General features: G+C 43.7%; 1 protein-coding gene across 1 annotated transcript in view; it reads right to left on the bottom strand.

Moving 5' to 3' along the window:
- znf704 (zinc finger protein 704) overlaps positions 1-21,717 on the bottom strand; it is a 48,642-nt gene that overhangs the window by 9,376 nt on the left and 17,549 nt on the right. Inside the window, exons 3-4 of the mRNA XM_037092927.1 lie at positions 1,920-2,023; positions 308-585 (exon numbers count right to left, since the gene is read on the bottom strand). Coding sequence (XP_036948822.1) covers positions 308-585; positions 1,920-2,023 — 382 coding nt within the window. The remainder of the gene's footprint in view (positions 1-307; positions 586-1,919; positions 2,024-21,717) is intronic.

Genomic DNA, 21,717 nt, shown 5'->3' with positions numbered 1-21,717 from the left:
GATGCTGCAGCAATACTTCATATGAGAAACTAATGTGTTACGTTTAACAGTCTGACAACAGAAACGTGCATGAGAACTACTAAAACTAAAGTTCAGCTGTTAAAAAACCCTATAAGCACTGATGATGAGCAGGAGGTTTAACCAGTGTGTGGCTGTGTCTGGTCATCCGGTCCACCAGATGATGGTTAACATGAACAGCTGTAATGTCTGCTGTCTATAAGAGTATGAGTTTTTTAATAGAAGCAATGGTTTCAACTAATTTACCAAGGTTCTTTTTCAGCTTGTTCTTGTTGACTATAGTATTCACCTTGCGCTTGCGAGGGATGGGCTCATCGAAGAGCAGGCTGCTGCCGTCCTGCTCGTCAATGCTGGGGTCCTCTGGCCCCGCGGGGCCCGGTCCCACGCCGCCCAGACTGGGCACGCGGAAGGGCTTGAAGCTGTCGGCGGAGAGCGGCGGAGAAGGCGTAGAAGGGTTGGACTGGTCGCTGGGTGCAGACCAGCTCCAGTAGCCTCCTGAAGAGCTGTTGCTAGATGGGGTGAAGGGGCCAGCTGAGCCGTTGTCCTTCCACGAACCGCAAAGACCCTCTATGAAGATGAAGAAGAACACAAAGGGGGGGAGAGGACAGGGAGGGAAGGGAGGGAAAGGGAAGGTGGAGTGTGAGAGTAAATCTAACAACTTCCTCAGTCATATTTGTAGACGACACAACCACAACAAAACATGTGGGTGTTCCTCTGTCAATGATGGGAGATCAAGACATTCAATTAGGTTCAGACAGCTTTATTTGCACTTCAGACAAGTGAGCCTCCGGCGCTACTTTTGCCTGTCACACTAGAAAATAAAGGTTACTTTCTTGTTCAGTGATTCCGCTGAGACACTTTCAAGGACTTGCTGTTTTGGGGGTTTTTTTTGTGGGGTTTTTTGTAAGATCAAAGAGATGCTTCTTTTGAATATCGACTACAAAAGGCCTCTCACTTTGGGAAGGTTGAGGCTGGGGAAATCTTTGCAGTGTGTGCACGAGCGCGTATGACAAAGTTTGTGTGTGTGTGTGTGTGAGCGCGTGCGTGTGTGAAGCAGAGTGAGTCAGAGAGAGTTAAGAGAAGACCTGGTTTGCTTGGTTTAGTGAGGCGGCTTTTTGGTGTCTTCTTCTTCTTCTTTACCACATTTCACAGAAAAGAGGAAGTAGCTCACCCATGATAAGAGAGCTGCTCTGATATGCAGTTGGTTTTGCGGGGTAGATAAGCAAATATTATGATAGAATGAACTCAAATAATATCACGATAAGAGAAAAACACCTTTTGATGAGAGTTTGAGCTCGTTCCATGCTGCAGATTAAGAGAAATGGATGTCGGCTCCAGCGCTCTGCTTGACTACAATCTCTATGCATGAGAATCCACTGTGTGTGCTGATCTCCAACATGTGCACACACATTATCACTAAGATAAAACTGCATGTGGTATTTAAAACCCACTTTGTGCACGTGTGCGTGATGTACGTGATGTTCATTTAACATCCGACTGCGTGTGTGACTGTGACAAACGCATGCACGGTGGTCTGAGGCCCGGCTGCTCGCTTGAACGGGCAGTCGGCTGGTCGCGCCGACGATCCGAGCGCTCGCACGTGATTGCAGTTACGCAGGGGGCACTTTGGATTCCCGCCACCGCGACGAGTGGCAGAGATCCAGACCCATTGTGCTTCTCTGTGGATATGCAGAAGTCGCTGGTGAGAGAATCCTAAAGCACAGCAGGTGGCGGTAATTTATCAGCCTGAGCTTCCGCATGCATTCACAAGATAACAGCTGTGGAATGAAAAGTAAAGCAGAACATACAATTTACAGGCTTAACTGAGCTGTTTTTTTAATCTTTCTTCAAGCTGTTAAGTTTCAAGCATATTGTTTCTGTTGAATAATCGTGATACTGACCGTTGACTTTGACGGGCGGGCTCCTGACCAGCGGGCTGGTGGAGAGACTTGTCAGCACCATGGCAGCCGTCACCTTGTCCATGTCCACCTCCTCCTCTGACCGTCTGTGGAGACAGAAGAAGAGGGAAGAATTTCACTGGGGATCTTCTTCTCCCAATATATCATCACACCCCGAGAAAGACTTTGACGTACGAAATGAACACATATACCAATGTCTGTGTGTGTAGCTCAAGAACACATGGGTGAGCCAGTTGTTTTCAGACAGATATCGAGCCTCCTGGCATTAACAACACTCCACTGCGCCGTCTGCAACATAAGCTGCTAATTACATACACTTTTTCTTTTTTTCTTCCCTTTTTGTCCTTTCGTGGGTGATGCAATCGCCCAGACACCATTAGAAAAACCAACAGCGAACAGCTGAAATGCTACTGTACAAAATAAAAATTAAGCTGGACTGATCTGGGTCTTGTATTCAATCCCTAAATCCTGTTTATTTAATTTTTTTTTTCTTTTTTTTTTTTTTATATCAAAGTAAGCTTTACAGTGCACACACTAGCCAATCCATACAACTGACTGACAACCACACACAACCGCACACAACACACATACTGTCTAATTGGTACACAGAAAAGCAGACAGTCCTCTTAATCCTCTCTCCTGTATTCCTCAGAGGGAAACAATTCCAGTGATCAAAGAAGATGTCAATGGCTTTATTACTGACAGCACACCTACTGTATGCTGCATGCTCGCTATTAACAAGCAGTGTGAATGTGTTTTGCTCCTGAGCAGGCGAGACTTTGATGTGAATGCGCAGAAACCAAATGATCAAAGCTGATTCTGTTACAATGATGAAATCTGCTGCCGCCTCAGTGAAAAAAAAAAAAAAAAAAAAAAAAACCTGACGTCAGCCATCACCGGGTTCTCACAGCCGCTCGGATCAGACGGGGAGGTGAGACTGCATCTTAATTGGTCTGTTGCCAGCAAAGCAACAAACTGTTGAGATAAATAATCCATCTTTTACTTTCTTAATACCTGTCAAACAACATAATCCCCCTCCGAGGTGAGCCGATGGAGGACTGTATAAATTGTGTAAAATCTGTGAGATGATGCAACATTTATTAGCCTCCATCTGCACTTGTTTCTGCACTTAACACTCATCTTATCGATACTTTTTTTAAGCATCATGTCAGTTTTTAATTGGATAGCTTTTTTTTATTATTAAAGTGTATTGGACTCCCATTTTCTCAACTATGTTCTGGCCGAGTGGGATTACTGACACAAAAACAGTCAACGGAGAAAAGACAAATGGGTGTGGATTTGCTCCACCTGCTTTAAACTACGGCACAGACTCATCTGCTGGTGGAAGAGATGTTTTACCGTGAGCTAAAAATCTATATTTATTCTGTTAGTCAAGTGTATTAATTTTTAATGAACAGAGCAGCAGCAGAAAACAAAAGAGGATAAACAAGACATGTACAACACAAGGATGGAAGGAATAGACGAGAATTTTGAGCTCCTGAAAAATGAATAAACATCTCTGCTGTCTGGTGAACTGATCTGAAACTGAATCATCTCAAACAGTGATCCCCACTCCCTGGCCCACTGATGGGCCATGAAGGTGCTGCAGGAGGGCCGCAAGAAATATACAAAAATATACGAATATCATCTTAACAAATAAGATGATTGTCAATTCTGTCATTATGTTTGAAATTATCATAAAATAATCACATATGATGAAATATTTACATGTAAAGTAATCAAAGCTGATAAAACTAGGGAGTTAAATTATGGGAAATGATGGGGAATTGCATCTGCATTTGTTTGCACATGTTGAAGGTCGAAGTTTTACAAGTTGTTACATGAATGTGAAGTGATTAAATGCCCAACTGTGTCTTTAGTTCACTGTCATTTCAGGTTAAGTATACTAAAATAAAATCATATCAAAATTCAGGAAAGTAAGTACAATGCCAAGAATCACAGAAGAGACATTCACTGACTCTTTAACTGTGGCAACAATTTTCATGCCAACACGATCCTAAAGGAAACTGTACAAGCAGAGCCGACAGCGGAGAGGGCCGAAGAACAACAGTGTTAAACCTGTAGAGTGGCCCAGTCGAGGCCCAGACGTGACCCACCATGTTTATTTTAAGAATGGCTTAAAAGGCAGAGACGCTACACATCCAAGTTGACCGAGCTCAAGCAAATCTAGAAAAAAAGGGGGGAAAAAAATCCCAAAATCCAGATGTGCTGAACTAACACAGATCTGTTTAAGATGACTTGGAGGACTCAAGCGTATATGTTGTCCCTTGACTTTTGACTTTTTTCACCAAACATCCTCGTTTCTTTTCAGGGCTACTGTAAACTGACAGACAACACAAGTGAACATTATGCCACACAGGTGTCTTTACTGTAAGACTCTGCGCAGCGCGACGCAGTCTTGGTGACGGTGTTGTTGACCGTAGTGCAGCTGTTCCTCCAGATCCAGTCAGCGAGGCCTTATTTTTGGCTGCTGGTTCCTTGTGAGTGCTCGCGGCCTGCATTAGCAACCAAGTTAAAAAAGTGAACTGAAAGAACGGGGATTTCCAAGTTCTTTTCCTAGACGAGAGCAGACTTTTGGAGGGTTGTCTCAGCTTCATAAAACTGAATCAGAGCACGTGGGAATTGCATCAGTACATTTATGTAGTTGTAACATTTACAAGATTGAGCGTTCTAGTCAGTTCTGTTTACCAAAACTAACCCAGAGGTCCCAATTCTACAAAAACATCAAAGAAAGCCAATGAAGTGAGTTTAGTTAAATATATTCGTAAATTTGTAACAGGACGGTGATCCAATAGATAACATTAATTAGAGACTACAGATATAAAATGGCAAAACATTCATATATTATAACATTAATCAAGATGACCAGCACCATGGGGCAATTAGTTTCATTAGTACACAAGAGCACTGCAGTTAAAGTTATGGACAGACTCGTAAAAAGTTAGCGTTATCAATCATTCCCTGAATATATTACAGCTTTCACATAAATGTGAAAGTGAAAGGTGAGATGAGGTGAGAAGACAAGTGAAGAGAAGATGAGGACAAGATAAAGAGAGAAGATGAAGAGAAGAGAAGAGAAGAGAAGAGAAGAGAAGAGAAGAGAAGAGAAAAGAAGAGAAGAGAAGAGAAGAGAAGAGAAGAGAAGAGACCGCTAACAAAGAAAGAGCCCCAGCCTCCATTAGCTGACGTCTAATTTATTACCCTTTGCACTGTTGAATATGATGTCATTACAGCCTTCACATAAATCAAGAAAGAGAGCAGCGCACACGACTGACACTTTTACCCATAACCCCTCATCCCGAGTCGCCGTAAAAACCACTTCCTGGTCACCTTGGGACGCCACCATGTGACTGTAGATATTATCTCCGCCGCAACAGTGACAGACAATAATTACAGGGCTGCTTTCGTCTTTCTTCGAAACGTTAAGTAAATCTCAGAAAAACACATTAGGAGGACTAATAATTAAGATGTGATGTATGAGAGGGAGAGCAACAGAGTGGGAAGGGGATTGTCCCAAATCACATTTGCCATTAGGGGCCTTATCAAACTTAGTTTTCATCCAAGTGCTTAGTATGGCTATAATTAACACACACAGGAGCACTTGTGTGTAGGTGTGTGTGTGTGTTTGTTAGAGACAGACATGTTAAAATGAATGATACATGTGACACAGGAGACGCAGTGGGATGGTTAATGGATCGGTAAGTGAATTTTGATAAATGAGTTTCATATGTTGTCGTTTTGTGTGTGTGTGTGTGTGTGTGTGTGTGTGTGTGTGTGTGTGTGTGTGTGTGTGTGTGTGTTTTAATATTCTTACTTCACTAACTTGCAATAAAGCATTTTCCAATATCTGATCCCCGAGGCTTCCTAAAAGCACCAATACGGTGGAGGTGCGGCGGGGAAAGTCAACAGCATGTTTACTAATGCAGATTACATGAAACGGCTCCATGTAATGTTATCTCGCTGCCAGCTATTCATAAATGGAATATGAGACTTTCTCTTCAGGGGCAAAACAAACATATTACTGTAGATGCTGCCGATGTTGTTTATACCTTTAAAGACTGTCAGGGCTTCTCACCTGAAATACGGACGCTGACCCTTTAATTGATGTATATTTTATGGAGCTAGCATCGCTGTACTGAATTAATTATCTGTATCCTATTTAGACCTGACGTTAACAGGGAACTATTCATGCTTTTTTACTGAAAAATGCAAACATGTATGACTGTGTTGCAAAATAATTGTACATATACATAAAGGAGCACATTTTAAAAGGTAGATATAATGTTGCATGTTGATTTAATCATTCCTGAGAACATGAAAAAAGCTCCATATTTAAATGCTCTTATTGGCAATTAGGAAAATAGCAATTGCAAAACATAAATACAAATGGCAAAACTGAGGATTCATTTTCCTGTTTTCTTCTTGCTCGAAATGCGACAGTATGACATTTTCATGGGTCACTGTATCATGGTATATCATGGACAAAGGCTTTGTTATTATTTCACAGAATATTATGCCCCAACAAGACATAAAATTTGATATGATAAAAACAAATGTAACATGGAATGGCACACAGAGAAGCGCAGACACACTGGATATCACTGTATCACTCAGAATTTTAAACAACCCTCAACTGCTTAACCAGATCTAGTATCCATATTCAATTGTACTCATACCGGTTACCTCAATATGGTTAATTGTTTTCATGACGATCAATGTATTACTCACTGAGAAATTAATTCAAGTGTTGATAAATGCCCTTGAATCTTGCAATGTTGAAGAAAGTGAGAAAAAAATGTCCGGGATCTGTCCCGTTATATGGATCCGCACTGACAGGAAATGGCATCTATTCTGGTCTGAATCCACCCTCTATCCAACTTCTGTCGAAGTCCGTGAAAGCATCTTTGGTGTTAGAAATAAACCAACCAAGCAATCAACCGAGACAGGCGTAAACACAATCTCCTAGGTGGAGATAAAAATACTAATCCGGCAGACTCACACCACGGCGTGATAATCATCAATTTTCGTACCACGTCACAACTTGAAAACAATACATTGCTGCAAGTTCTCTACTCCTCCTCTGCAAAATGTAAGAAAACAGCAGAAAAAGCCAAACACCATTTCCCAGAAATAACATCTTAAAATTATGTGTTTCGTTCGACCAACGGCCTGAAAACTCAGAGCGAGTCTGATTTGTATCAGATGAGACAAAGAAAAAACAGCTGAAACCAGAGAATGTTGGAAGAAGACTAATTGTCTAACTAATCAACCAAGTGTTTCAGTTCTAACCAATCAATTAGAGGAGACGATCCACTCAACTTCCTATGTATTTAAACTGCATTCATTATAGAGTTACTACGACCTGGTGTTTCAGGCCTCTCAGCATCTTGTGTGGATGAGCACACTGTTCTCATTACCTCTGGGTCTTAAAATGTTAATGCTGAAGAAGATCTGTGTATCAGCAAATCAAACCTATATTTACATCTAGACTGACTTCGGTGCAAGCTTAAGCTTTTGGACCCGAGAGCACGCGCGCAGATGAGGTACTCAGCAAGTCGACAGAAGTAGAGAAAACTGAGAGGATCACAAACACATTTAAGACAGAAATCACAAAGCAAAGGAGTCAAAATCTGAATCACGGATGAGATGGGATTCCTCCCTGTGAGGGGATGAAGATAGAAATAAAACAACAGCTCCCTCTTCAGGGGTTCTGACGAGCTTGGCAAGAGATTTAGCTGTTTGCCAATCTGCCAACTGGCTGTGAGTGTGTGTGTGTAGATATATGTGTGTCTGTGTGTCTGTGTGTGTGTGTGTGTGTGTGTGTGTGTGTGTGTGTGTGTGATGTCCTGAGACTTGGTTTAACTTCCCCGGACAGCTGTGCCAGCTCCCTTTTTTAAGGTACCACGAGTGGTTTGAACAAAACAAAAGACCAGCATTGGAACAAGTAAGATGGGAGGGAGGCAGGATGAGGGTGTAGGTGTGTGGGGCCAAGTCTCCACCATTATGGGGGACAAGCAGTGTCCAGTTTCAGACAAAACACTGGGCAGGCAGTGAGACAATAACAAGGGCTCAGGTTACTGTGGCGGTCTTAGTTTGACAGGTAGATGCGAGCCTGTTTTCTCTTTTTCATCCCACGTTTGAGTTTAGTTTCGATGTTCAGGATGGACAGAGGGCAAGAACCTCAAGAATCTTTTTCTTTGAAACTACATTTAAATCGCTATTTTAGTTGCTATTTGTCTGTTTCCTTGCATACCACTAAGAATTCAGACAGATATTTCCAGGCCTGTCACGATAGCTGTGTTATCAGCTTAATGAACATACAGTATCTCTTGACATGGCCTTAAAAATACATCCCATATCTTTTAGGCTACTAAAATAATAAAATAATAATAAAATATGATAGATATCTTAAAATATAAAAAATGAAAAATGTGTGTATATCAGCCAATATATAGATAATGGAGGTGTTTCATTCCCTAATTTCAGCATTGGCATCAATTCAAAAACTTGCTACAACCTTGCTGTTCTCTTTCAGAAACGAACCAGAGCAGCCTGAGGAGTAGTTTACAGTCAGGTCAATGACCAAAACGTACCTCAACAGTATACAAGACTTTTATTCCCATAATGAGGGAAAACTTCATTCTAGAGTCAACGAAATTATTGCAGGTCACATTCTTGACAAGTTCAGATATGAAAAATGGCTGATGTCTCACATGTTGCCACGGTCAGCTAGTTTAAATTGTAATCTTTTTCAAACAAACTCCCTCTCCAAACTAATTCAGTTTAAATGGGCCAAGGTTATTCTTGATACACATGCACACACAAATCTCTTGTAGCGTAAGTTTTTATGTGGTTTACAGGAATTCCCCTGAAACAAAGGCCAGTGCTGCCAAGCACACTCCTCCCTCCTACACACTGCTGCCCGCCTGTACTCCGTCCTGTCTCTCCTCTTCCTCCCTTCACCCCTGCTGGACTGACTTTAAACTCTCTGTGCCTCCTGCTCACTTTCCCTCCCACACTTTGTCTTCAGCTTTTGTTGCAACGGGTCACACTGTGAGCGAAGTAAGCGAGCAAGAAAAGACAAAAACAAGAGTATGTTTATGTGTGTAGACGTGTGTGTGTGTGTGTGTGTGTTTGTGTGTTTGTGTGTGTGTGTGTGTGTGTGTGTGTGTGTGTGTGTGTGTGTGTCTGGGTTGGCATGTCTCTTTGATGCTTAGCAGTTCAGGGAGGTCTTCTCGTTTATTACAGCAACTGGACTATGACGCCTATTTCCTCCCCAATAATCTCCTATAAATCAGAAAGCCCCTCCTCGTTCTTATCTGATCTCACTCCTCTCCTCACACACACACACACGTGACATCAAAACCACAATAGGGAATCTGCATATGACACAGGGCTAACATGCATGAAGGGCACAGCTTTTGATTGGCAGATGTGTATGAAGGGACAGACTCAGGATGTTTTCCTCCACATGCTCGTGTGCATCGTTCAGGCTCTAGAGATTTTACAGATAATGGTCCTTTGTTGGAAAACACACATCTTCAGGAGAAACATCATTTCAATAAAAACCTGAGAAGTATACAAAAGGGCCATATTATTGCATTGTGTTGCCTATGCAATTTCCTGTGAAGAGGCCTTGTATGTGTGAGGCCTACACCTACGACACACATGAGGGTGTATGTGAGGTTTGGACAGGTGCTGCGAACAGCTGCGGGCTGCCGTTTGACTTACTGCAGAGCGAAGTACATGGGTTATAAGAGGGATCCATTTTTATGGACACAGTAGGAGTTTAACTGCACTCAGAGGTGAGGTCCAAGAGAAATAATCTTGCTTTGCTGCCGTCTGTTGGTTTCAATAGAGTACCATCACAAACTGGCTGCCAATGGTGTATATACTGGCACTAGATGGTAAACATGCACTGCTCGAAATTATGGGACTTTCATCTATGGTGCAAAACTGATTTTAAGCCTCACTAGCAGCTGTTAGGACACCGCTGTTGTTCTGCCAGTCGGTGGCTTCAGACTCTTCATTAAGAAACATCTCAACAGCTGTTTAATAGAAAGCTATAAATGTCCGTACAAACATTCATGTGCCTGAAAAAGCTTGATGAATGATGAATCAGAGAATGATCATTTGTAGTGTCCACTTCGTCGAAAGAAACTTGTGTTTTAGAGAAACCTAGAAAGAAACAATATATATATTATATATATATATATACTTATAATAAATTCTCAAGGTTTTTGAACTTTTTCATCTTAATTTGACTTCTGGTTGGTTATCAATCTGTCAACACCATGCTGTCAAAGTAAAAACAAGTTACACACTTACACACTGTTTTTTCAGGGTTTCCAAACGGCACATCTGCTCTAGCAGCACAGGCACGCACGCGCGCACACAAACGCACACACAGACATATAATCACAGGACCAATAAACCTTCCTTGCCATAACAACATATGCACTGGCCTGGCAGCCTGCTTCTTGAAATAGGAGCCACGGGCATCTTTCCCCTCAGACAGACTTCAGCTCTGACAGGAGAAGTGCCAAACCTCCATCTGATTCACTGAAACTTGAGCTTTGCAGTGAACTGTAGCCTGGATCAGTGTTCACCCCCTTTTCTTAGAAACGTCAAGATACCCTTGTTTCAGTGTTGATTCACTGTTGATGCATCACACCAAACACATTTCAAAAGAAGACGGTTTTAGTTTACAACACGTCATCTGACTCTGGGACTGAAAGGTGGAGTGTTATATAACCAGAAAATAAGGTTATCTCCGCATGGAGAATCGATTTTACAACAATTTAATAACTTTCTGGTGTCTAGATTTGGAGAAACATGATCATAATAAAAAGCCTGGACTACATTGCCAGACATAACTGGAGCAGGATACAGTAAGCTTTCTTTTAGGGGGAAGTCTATCTCTAACTTCATAATAAATCACACGCTTAACCGAGACAGGGATTTTGACACTGCACTCAAATTGCCACTATAAAAATGCCACCATTTGAATTTTGTGTTGTCAAAGGGCCTAACAGCATGTCGCTTATATTTCAATAATGGAGCTTAACAGGATAACAGGCTAGCTACAAAAGCTAGAAGAGAGGATGAGCCAACTAAAAACGACAGTGGAGTCTCAGAAGATTCCTGTGTTGCGGAGCTGCTTGAGCCGATTTCATTAGCGAAGAGAGGGACATGAAGACATCATTACGGTTGGTGGCCGGCTTTCAAAGCTTTCGCGATCAAAGGCAGAAACAGAGTTGCGTCGAGAAATGGCTTTGTACCATTTACAGTGATCAAACCTGGGGAACATGGAACTGTTCTGCAGACATGAAAAAAAAAACAGCTTCTGCTTCCTGATGGGCAGAAGTGATTTTTTTTTTTTCATTTTCATTGCAGGGATTGCGAAATATTTAACTGATTTGGGGTCTAAAGTTGACTTTGTTTTCCCCTCACACGGTCTTCTGTAACACTGAATAAATCTATAAGGCACAGAGGAGATGATGAAGTCATTAACACTCAACAATATTATTGCTGAGAGCCACACTGTGTCTAATCATCTACATTTCCTAGCGGCTAATTAGCTGACTACGTATTAGCATGTTTTACATGTGTCTGCTTCTCTTCTTTCTGTTCTCCAAACACACACACACACACATACACTAACAGGGGTAAAAAGGATACAGAGCTATATACAGACACATTTTTACACATGAGTAAGTGACGGTTCGCGCAGATGGAAACAGCATTTGCAAGTTCCCCTTCTTTTAAACAACACACAGACACACACTTTGTTGTGAACTGTGAGAGCAAAACAGGGCGTGGCGGACATTAGCTGGGCATAGAGCCAGAGACCCTCTATGTGCGTAATGTGCACTACTCCTTCATGCATCTGCAGACAGACAGTTACAGCTGCACGGTAGCAACACTGAGCTATGTGCAGATCGACGCATCTGTCTGCGTTTTTCGCTTTGCTTTTGTCCTTTTCTGCCTCCGACACGTCGAGACTGGATGAGATGTTTCACACTGAGAATGGATAGAAAATAAGTCCACGCCGACTTCCCGACTACACTCAACCTCTCTCTCACACGTGACTCTCTCATAGTACAATTCCTTACAGCTGGAGTGCTCGACGGTCGCTCCTCCTCGCTCTGAATGGAGTAAACCAGATCTCATGCATCGGGGAAAAACAACAGTCTCCCTTCTCTTTAGCCTAGTTAGCCATCTACACACATGACACCACTGGGAAAAGAGAGCGCACACAAACACACAAACACACACATAAACACACACACACAAACACACACACACAGGGACAAGACTTACAGCCATGATCAGATCATATGTGTAAACAGAGACACGTGCACAGGGGAGAAACAAATGCTTCTACTTAGATGTACCAAACCCACAAATAAATCTGTTTTTACTCCATTCATACCTTAAACATATTGTTTTATCATCATCTGGCACATGATATCATTGATACGCTGAAGCCCGTCATTGCGGCTAAAAAAGGAGACATGTTCACGTATGTTTTAGATGATCACGCATTGCGAAGGGTGCTGCTAAGCTGCGCAAGTATCTTCCACTTCTGCATCAGTTTATTTAGATTTATGCCACAAACTCCCAGCTTTGCTATAGTCAATAATCCTTATCAGTCCCTCCTTCTCCCTTCACTTGGCATAATAGAGTACATAAAAAAAAAAAAAAAAGCGGCACACAGAGCTTCTTTTGTTTATGACATGGTGGCAACCTGTCTTGCACAAACAGATAACCTTTGAGCCTGAAGGTAAAATATCATGACAAAGGCTGTAGTTGGCAACATGCTAATGGCTGCGATGCAAGAATGGGTAAGTGTATGCAGGTTGTGTGTGTGTATTTGTTTATATAGGAAAACAGCCTCAGGGCAAAGAACCAGGTTTTTAGCGAGTGTGTGTGTGTGTGTGTGCGTGTGTGTGTGTTGGTGTCAGGTTGATGTATATAACTCCTGATTTCCTCCCATTTCGCATCCATAAAGACAGAGTTAAGCCCTTGAGCGACAGAGATGAAGGAAACCGAAATATCCACTCCCTCTGCTGCACTTTACCTTTTAATACGCCTTTTGATTGACACACACGCGCATGCTGCAGTGGTGTGCCCTAGATTTGCACTATAGGTCGGGGGTTCCTACATACAGTACATCCAACCCTTTGGGCTTGGGGCGAACGCACACATACATACTTGGTGGTTGTGCCCTAGTTGTGGTGCTATAGGTTGGAGGTCCCACTTACGTGCCAGCCTCTGGGCCAGACACACACATGCACGTACACAACTAACAAGGTTCCCTGTTAATCTAATATTCCAGTAGCAGGTGAGGTGAACGGCAGGGTGTCTCTCAGTCTCAGACTTTCAGATGTAATTGTTTAATATTTCTCCCCATGAAGCTTACACTTTGCGCATGCACAGTGATTATATAATCACACACCCAGTTGTTTTTGCACCCTTCTGTTTGGATATATTTTTTGCGCCCTGTCGTACTGAACTAATCCCCTGCGACAGCGCTATCGTCGCCATCTTAGCCTCCAGAATAAGCACCTTGACAAACAAGTTTTAATATACAGCAGAAACCTGAACAACAAACACACTCTTGTCTCCTCTTTTAAGGATAAGGTGCACCCCGCCAATCTGTTTCAGCAGCTCCAAAAAGCGTAGAGATTTGGATCTGTTTGCTACTTGAACTTGTGCACTCAGATTTTTTTCTTTCTTTATGACAACGAAAGCAGCGACTGAACTCTCTATAATACTTTATGTCACATTACCTTCTATCTGCAGGGTCTGTCACAATTCAGCATGATAAAAAAAAAAAAAACATCTCAAAACCACCACATCCCAGAAAAGCATTTTTTAAAAAGTCCAGAAAATGCTTTTAAAAAACAGTGTAACCACCACATAAAAAAGCCAACAAACTTGAAAGTCAACAATGTCGCAAAAACAAAACAAATGTGATACCGTTGAAACCCTGAGGCGCTGCAACAAAAATAGACGCCCGTATTTCCTAAAGATACACACACACAACAATGGATGTAATAGGTGTAATGATGGAGACACATTTAATATGCAAAGCATGATGATGAAGGAGAGGAGAGAGAGAGACGTTGGAGCTGGGGTAAGCCATCTTGACACACACACACACACACACACACATATGCACAGACACACACACGGTGATGGGCTTTCCCTGAATTGATGTTGCTGTATGCCCTAATGAGCAGAGGGAATACACAGGATCTCACTGCTCCAAGCTACTCATTTGGCCTCATGTACGTGCATGTGACAGCACGTGTGTGTGTGTGTGTGTGTGTGTGTGTGTGTGTGTGTGTGTGTGTGTGTGTGTGTGTGTGTGTGTGTGTGTGTGTGTGTGTGTGTGTGTGTGTGTGTGAGAGAGAGAGAGAGAGAGAGAGAGAGAGAGAGAGAGAGAGAGAGAGAGAGAGAGAGAGAGAGAGAGAGAGAGAGAGAGAGAGAGAGGGTGAGTAAATGTGTCACTTTCTGTGAGATGTTTATGTTTTCTGCTTGCAAGTTCCTGAGTGTATGGACGCCTGAGTGCATGCCGGCAAATGGGAACGTATTTGATTGCGAGAGAGAGAGAGCGAGAGAGAGAGTGGGAGAGGGCGTATGAGCGGCGAGGGGGTCGGTCACCAGCGCGAACAAAGGCAGCAGCTATGAGAGTCATGACGACCTTTAGAGTGGCTGGCTGGTAAATACCCCCGCCGCCACCACCGCCACCCTTCATCCCTCTGTCCTCTCCTCTGCCCCACCTCTCTGTCACCTGCCTTTCTCCATCCCCATCCACCTCCATCTCCATCTCCCCCTCTCATGGTGGATCAACACCTCCACCCATAAGACGCAGCGCCGGAGTAAACACAAGGAAGTGGCTGGGGGAACGAAGTAACCGAGCCGAGTGGCGGAAATGGAGCAAATGGAGAGCCTGAGAGTGTCGAGCTGAGATGAGAGGATGTTTGTCTCCTTCGTGGTATAGCATTATTTATTTGAACTCTGGCCTCTGTCACAGTGCCGGCTCTGGGAAGATACTAAGCTCACTAACTCAATTGAGAGTCGGATTTAGCTCAAGAAAAGCTCCAAATTCAATCCTGTATTTGCTGTAGATGCCTCGAAACAAAACAGCTTTCAATGTTGCACGCTTGATATATAACATTTATGAAGTATTCGTCAAACTTTGGCAAAGGTTGTCTTTTGTGTCATAGCTAGGGTTGCAACAGTACCAGATTTTCACAGTATAACCATCTCATCACACTGAATAATCAGAATCTGCTAAGTAACTTGTAAAGTTATCACACACAGTGAAACATAACATGGAAATACTCAAGTTAAGTGCCTCGAAATTGAGATTTGTATTCTGGTCTATGAGTTATCTGTCCCCTTAATTACTGATAATCAGCATTCGTATCGGCTTATTGGCCAATAGAGCAGCTTCAGCCCTCCATTGGCGTCCAATGAGGACGCACTCAGGCACCTTGCTGACTGAAGGTCACGTCGGATTTTTGGCAGAATTCAGAGCTGACCACACAACCACTGTAGCTACATGCATAAAATGTAAGATAGATGAATAGAGTTGAAGCGTAAAACAATACAAGCCTTTTTTTTTTTTACAGTATAACCAAAACATCATCATCAGTTACATCTGTATCAGTATTAAGACATCTTACATGTCAGACATGGCATGCTCTTCCAGGTACCTTTCACCTCAGAGGGTGTGTGTGTGTGTGTGTGTGTGTGTGTGTGTGTGTGTGTGTGTGTGTGTTCATTAGTGTTTACTGGCGAGTGCAGTGGTGATAATGGAGGGTTGTCTTTTCTGTCCACCTGCTCTCTGGACCAACACACACACACACACACACACACACACACACACACACACACACACACACACACACACACACACACACACACACACACACACACACACACACACGACCTGCCAATAAGTGCCATAAACCACACAGACATAAACACACACAAGCACCCTTTTATCACTGCTGAGCTTGATTATAAACACAGCGCCCTTAACCGCAGCACACACACACACACACACACACTTCCACGCACACCTCCAGCCCCTCGGCTCCCAGGAGAGCGATACACACACTGGAGGAAGGGGCCTCTTTCCCAATTACACCTCGAAGAAGGAAGGAGGGGGGTGGACGTGTGTATCAGCGTGTGTGTGTGTGTGTGTGTGTGTGTGTGTGTGTGTGTGTGTGTGTGTGTGTGTGTGTGTTTGCTGAAGGTGCTCATAAAAGCCCTGGAGATTGAGCTGATGGAGGGGCATTATAAAAGGCCTATCAGCCGGTCCAATCGCCTCACACAGCCCCGAGGCAGGACAAAGGATCTGCCCGCCACTTCAACATTTACCTAAAGGCCTTTTACTTACACCCCTCCCCCTTTTCCCTCACCCCCCTCTCTCCGAGTCTCATTCTTTTTTTCTCCCAGTTTATTCACCATTTGTGCGACTGTTAACCTTGACTTGCCCAGGGAAAGTGAACCGCCGCGCAGCTTTCCCCGTCTCGCCCGGTGGCACCTTAACAGTTGTCATTAATGGAAAGAGAGAATCACTCATTAGCGGTCAGATGATCAATACGAGTCACAGGCGTGTTTGGCTGACCTTTATGGACAGTCTTTCTTCGGCGAAGAAAATTGTATCGGAGAGTGAAATCATGACAAAACAGAGACATACAGGGGGGAGTGAGAAGGAGAGAGAGAGGAGCGGGGAACGGTGCGTTTTGGGGGGGAAGGTCTCCATCAGGCGAGCATTATCTCTGATTAATTTACTGCTGCGTGGTATGAGGATGTGACACTGAGCGTGAAGAGGCAGCCGTGACAAAACAAAATGAAAACGCCAGAGAGAGGGGAGAGGGGGAGAGAGAGGGGGAGAGAGAGCCCACCCCTTTCCCTCTCCCCTCTCAACCATGTCAACAAGTCCACACAAAGACTCCTCCAATATCCCGTTAAAATCTATACTGATGCATTCATACAAGACAAAGGCTTTTATAAAGAGCCACGTCTTCAGCCGTTGGAACTTCTGTCTCCGTACATTTCTGCAGGACTATAACAACAAACCACTCCGAGAGTGACAAGGGGTTTTTCATCAGATGTGACACTCTGGGACAAAGAGGCACAGAGCGCTCAGTGCTGTACAGTTGCTCTGAGTGCAGGGAAAAGGGCAACTTCAGTAACCAGGTTTGGCAGGTAATCTGAGAACCCGTTTACATCCACTGCACTAACCTGGCTACTGTAAATCCACAAATATGCAGCAGATCAGACAGCAGATCTCGTTTTGGAAGAAAGAAAAGGCTCCCACTCGCCGTTTTTCTTTCTTTTGTGTGCGTGTGTAGGGGCAGATGAACTTGCCTGTTTTAATCAACTCAGAGTGAGGGTCAGCAAGATGACACCACTGGAACAAAGTTCCAACAGTTCAGTTGGAATCTTAGCTACAGACGAGGACAAAAAATTGTATTTTCCCCCTTTTTTCTCAAAGAGTAATACATCTGACCTCGCAAAACACTAAAGCGTACTATGGCACAAAAGAGCAGAAGGGCATGGACAGAAACTGCAAGTGTCAAAAGTTCCCACAAACAATAATCATCTATTATTGTTTATTGTGACCGGAATTCAGCGCAGCCTGAACCTCGGTGTTCAGGGTGAGTTCAAGCTACAAAGGAATATTTCAACGTGCATCCAATTACGAGCTTTAACAGAAAAACACAACAGGAAACTGCACAAATAAAACCCTTAAGCCAACATGAACATATATGCACTCCAACCACCTGCACGCCTGCGCGTGTCAGTATGCCGCGCACGTCTCCTGTGCAAACACTCCGAGCGGCCGCGGGCGAAGCAGCAAATTGACGGACGGCTGCAGCCAGCCAAATGTGCCAAATGTCACTTAGGATTTGGGTCAATGCGTACAACTGCCTGCAATCAAATGTAAACAAATACAAACTCGGGATGGTAAATAACATCAGGCGTTGCATTTTTTGCTGACTGTGACATCATAATCACTCGGAAATGTGTGATTGCGGGGCCCAGCATTAATCATTAACCCTTCCTGTGGGGGTTAACCGCAAATGATTGGCATATTTGCATACATAATTAGGAATGTGCATGTGCGGGTTCAGTCTGTGGGTATAGTATCTGTACGCCTGTTCGGTAAACTACATGTTAATTTTCTGTGTATATTATTAATTACAGCTATTTTCTCCGTAACTAAATTTCCCTCGTGAAAACAGACAACTGGAAGCAATTAGACAGCAGTGGATGGTGCGGAGTGTTGCATGCAGGTTTCACATTTTGAGAGCGCTTTGGAGCCAGAATTCGACACAAGCCGGTTTGTCAGGGAACGCTCAGACAAACAACTTGCGCCTCGCTTCGCCTCGCCGTGGTTGTTGCTGCTGATTTCATATGCTAGTGTAAGCTGGCCACGCTGCCTACTCTGCAGCTCAGCAGCGGGCTAACATCTCTCTCTGTCAGTCAGGGAGAAAAACAGCCACACACACACACACACACATGCACACACACAAGAAGCATGCAGCGGGGAGAGGAGACAAAGGAAGAGAGGGAGGGCTGGAGAGTGGGAGAGACACCGATCGTGAGGGAAGGAAGGGGGGAAATGAGCGGGAAAGCAGAGACGGAGTGAGATAGAATAGAGCGAGCCAGGGGAGGTGAGAGCGGCAGAGGGAGGGAGAGAGGAAGGGAGAGAGGAAGGGAGAAAAGGATGGGGAGGGAGTTTGATAAAAAAGGCAAACTGGGTGATGGGCAAAAGAGAGAAAAACAGTGGACAGAGAGACAAAATAGGGTACTGTAAATGAGATAAACAGACAAAAAGCAGGAGAAGGGAAGGAGTTTCAGTTTGTTTTAGTCAAGGGACATTATTTCTCATCACAGGGAGACTAATCCAATATATTACACTGGCAATCAAATCCAACTTTTACGTGAGTTACACGTTTTCCCAATATCATTTTGACGTGTGCTGCACGTTGAGGTAAAACTGCACGACTGTGCTCGGACAAGTAAAAAGTCGCGGCTTTAACTGCGCACTAAAGCACAAGTCAGAAGAGGAAATAAAAACAGTGACTTCCTTAAGATAAGTTGTTGCTAGAAGAAAGCCAGTGTGTAACTGGAGTTGAGCAAAGGAATATCCGACAAAGACCAACTGCAGAGCAGCTGTAGGAAGCCCCCGTGTTTACATAGATGTCAATGGGAGGTCATAAATTATGCATGCTATATGAAAAAGTGCAACATGGTGTGTGTGTGTGTGTGTGCATTTAATGTTTGCAGGCCTAAACTGTAGAAAATGCTTTTATGTGCGTGTCGGGGGGGGATATGTTTCCCTCCATCAAGCCTCAAACGCCTGCAAGAGAGAAAACGAGAGGGGGAGAGAGAGAGAGAAGACCCTGGTAAACACATCCACTTTCAGCTCATAGATACCACGATCGCCAAGTGCACACGCAAACACACACACACACACACAAAGCTGTGCAGTTTGGCAGAACATCGCAGCCCCACCCAGCCCAAACCCCTAAAACGATCACACACACAGTCCCGCTCGCATGGGAGATGAGTTCGGCATGTGGAACCCAAATCAAAACAATAACAACCTCGCCTGCAGATGCTGGTAGCCCATGTGACCAACAACTAGCTCCCATTGTTTACAGGGGGGAGTGGGGAGGGAGGTGACAAATCTGTAGTTCTGGCAAACTGCTGCCTTGTTGATATCAAGAGCTCTATGAAGGTGGGGGTGGTGTGTGTGTGTGTGTGTGTGTGTGTGTGTTTGTGTGTGTGTGTGCATGAGGAAAACAGGACATGGTCTGAACAACATCTCCAAAATGGGGGGTTGAGAGGGCAACTGTACCAGCTGTCTTCTGGATTCCAACACCGCTCGATCCACACACACACAAATCAACGCCCAGAGCTAAAAAAAGTGCCACGACTGAGAGTTTACCCCCTCACAAGCTGTTCCATAAAATACGAGGGACAACCCGAAGATAAGCAGAACGGTGAAAAACTAACCTTTTACCTTCAGGGGGGTTTCTCTGTGTGCCTGTGTGCATATGTGCAGTAACCATGCCACTGCGAGCCAGCTTGCAGGTGAAGCCGGCGAAGCTAATGACAAATGTCTTTGAGGAACAAAAGGATGGCGGAGAGAGACGGAGACAAAGAGAAAGTGGGTGAGTGTAAAAGAGAATGCGAGAGAGGATATTACACAGGACCCCCCGCGGAGAAGAGAAACAACAATCGAGGCTTTATCTTATTTGAAAGGTTGGGTGGGTTGCGGCAAGGGCCAATTATGACCGGGAATGCTTATGAAGCGGCTGGGGGTCCTCCGCTTTTAACTTTGACAATTTTAGCACCACAGAAAGGAGGTTTATGCATTTCAAGGCCTTTAAATGTCTTGACGATTTCTGTTGAGAGTAAGCCAGATCGAGATGAATTTCGTTTTTCCCTTTCCTTGGAATTACCAGGAATCTTATTTACAGTTCTGGTCCGCTGCCCACACGCGGCTTTAGATCTTACCGGAGACACCAAAGACCACGGAGACACCTTATTGGATTATGAAGTAAGAGGATATTCCACCGTTGTCCTATTCGGGAGCAATTTATGTAGATTGGCTCCAGCAGATGGCTGTTAGATGTTGGACTAACGAATGGCTAACTTTCAATTAACTTTATCGCTCCCTCCTCACAGCAGAAGGTCTTTCTGTTGAGGAAGACATCTGCGGGATAGTTTGTCTGGCTTATCTTAACTGAGCAGTGGATTCAACAGTACTGAGCGACGTTCAGAGGATGCCAACTGTTGAGATGCTGCGTTTCAAACGGCTTTTATCGCTTCTTGTAGCCTTCATGTTATTCCTGTCATTAAACACAACGCTGGCAAAGAATTAACAGTAAATCAAGCGAATCTGTGCACGAAGGCCTTCTGATGTGCGTCCCACTATCACCAACTCTTGTGTGAGAGACGGTGTGGGGTTTTTTTTTTGCTCTCCCGGAGCTGAAATTACATGCCACTGCACTAAACACATTATAGCTTCACCCACGGTGTAAATATCTTTTCTACATCTGTTAGTCCAGAAGGTGAATTCCACATCTGGGAATTAACACTAGTGCAGGCAGCTGGTTTTGATTCATTACACAGGTTGGGATCATGTGAAGGCACGGTTTGGTCTACAAATCGGTTACACCGCTTTTAGGTTTCTGTGGTTATGAATGTGAAAGGTACGAGAATATGATGTCGTTTAAAGGGCCGCTATGTCGTTTTGGAGAAGAAATTTAAACTCAGAATTATCAATGAGGTAATAATACAAACTCTTGAGATTTTTTTTAAATAACTGAATAAAGAAGCTGTTCTAAGAGGAAAAAAAGGTCCCCAGAACACTGTTTGAAGCTAGAAAGGTGGCAGGGTCCTCCCAATATAAACAAAGTAAAACCATATGAAATTGTGTTGTCCTTGGAGGTCAATTATTCAGTTTATTTAGTCTCTCTTTCATCATATTGTCTTCCCCAAAACTTAATAGTGCACCTCTCAACATTTAAAAGTACCCTGACACCAGTTAATGTCAACTTCCTGCTTTTAACACAGGCCCTTTTGAAGATGTTGGAGGGCGTCTGGGGGATTCAAGGTCACTTCTCCAGCAGGATGCCGTTACATCCTGTCCTTCAAAGGAGCTAATTGGCAGGTAATTGGTGTCCTATCTTTGTCAATGACTCAACTGTCATTA

Source organism: Acanthopagrus latus, chromosome 3 (genome assembly GCF_904848185.1).
Source record: "Acanthopagrus latus isolate v.2019 chromosome 3, fAcaLat1.1, whole genome shotgun sequence".
In the NCBI taxonomy this organism is placed as follows: domain Eukaryota; kingdom Metazoa; phylum Chordata; class Actinopteri; order Spariformes; family Sparidae; genus Acanthopagrus; species Acanthopagrus latus.
This window is presented reverse-complemented; position numbering and strand designations above follow the sequence as displayed.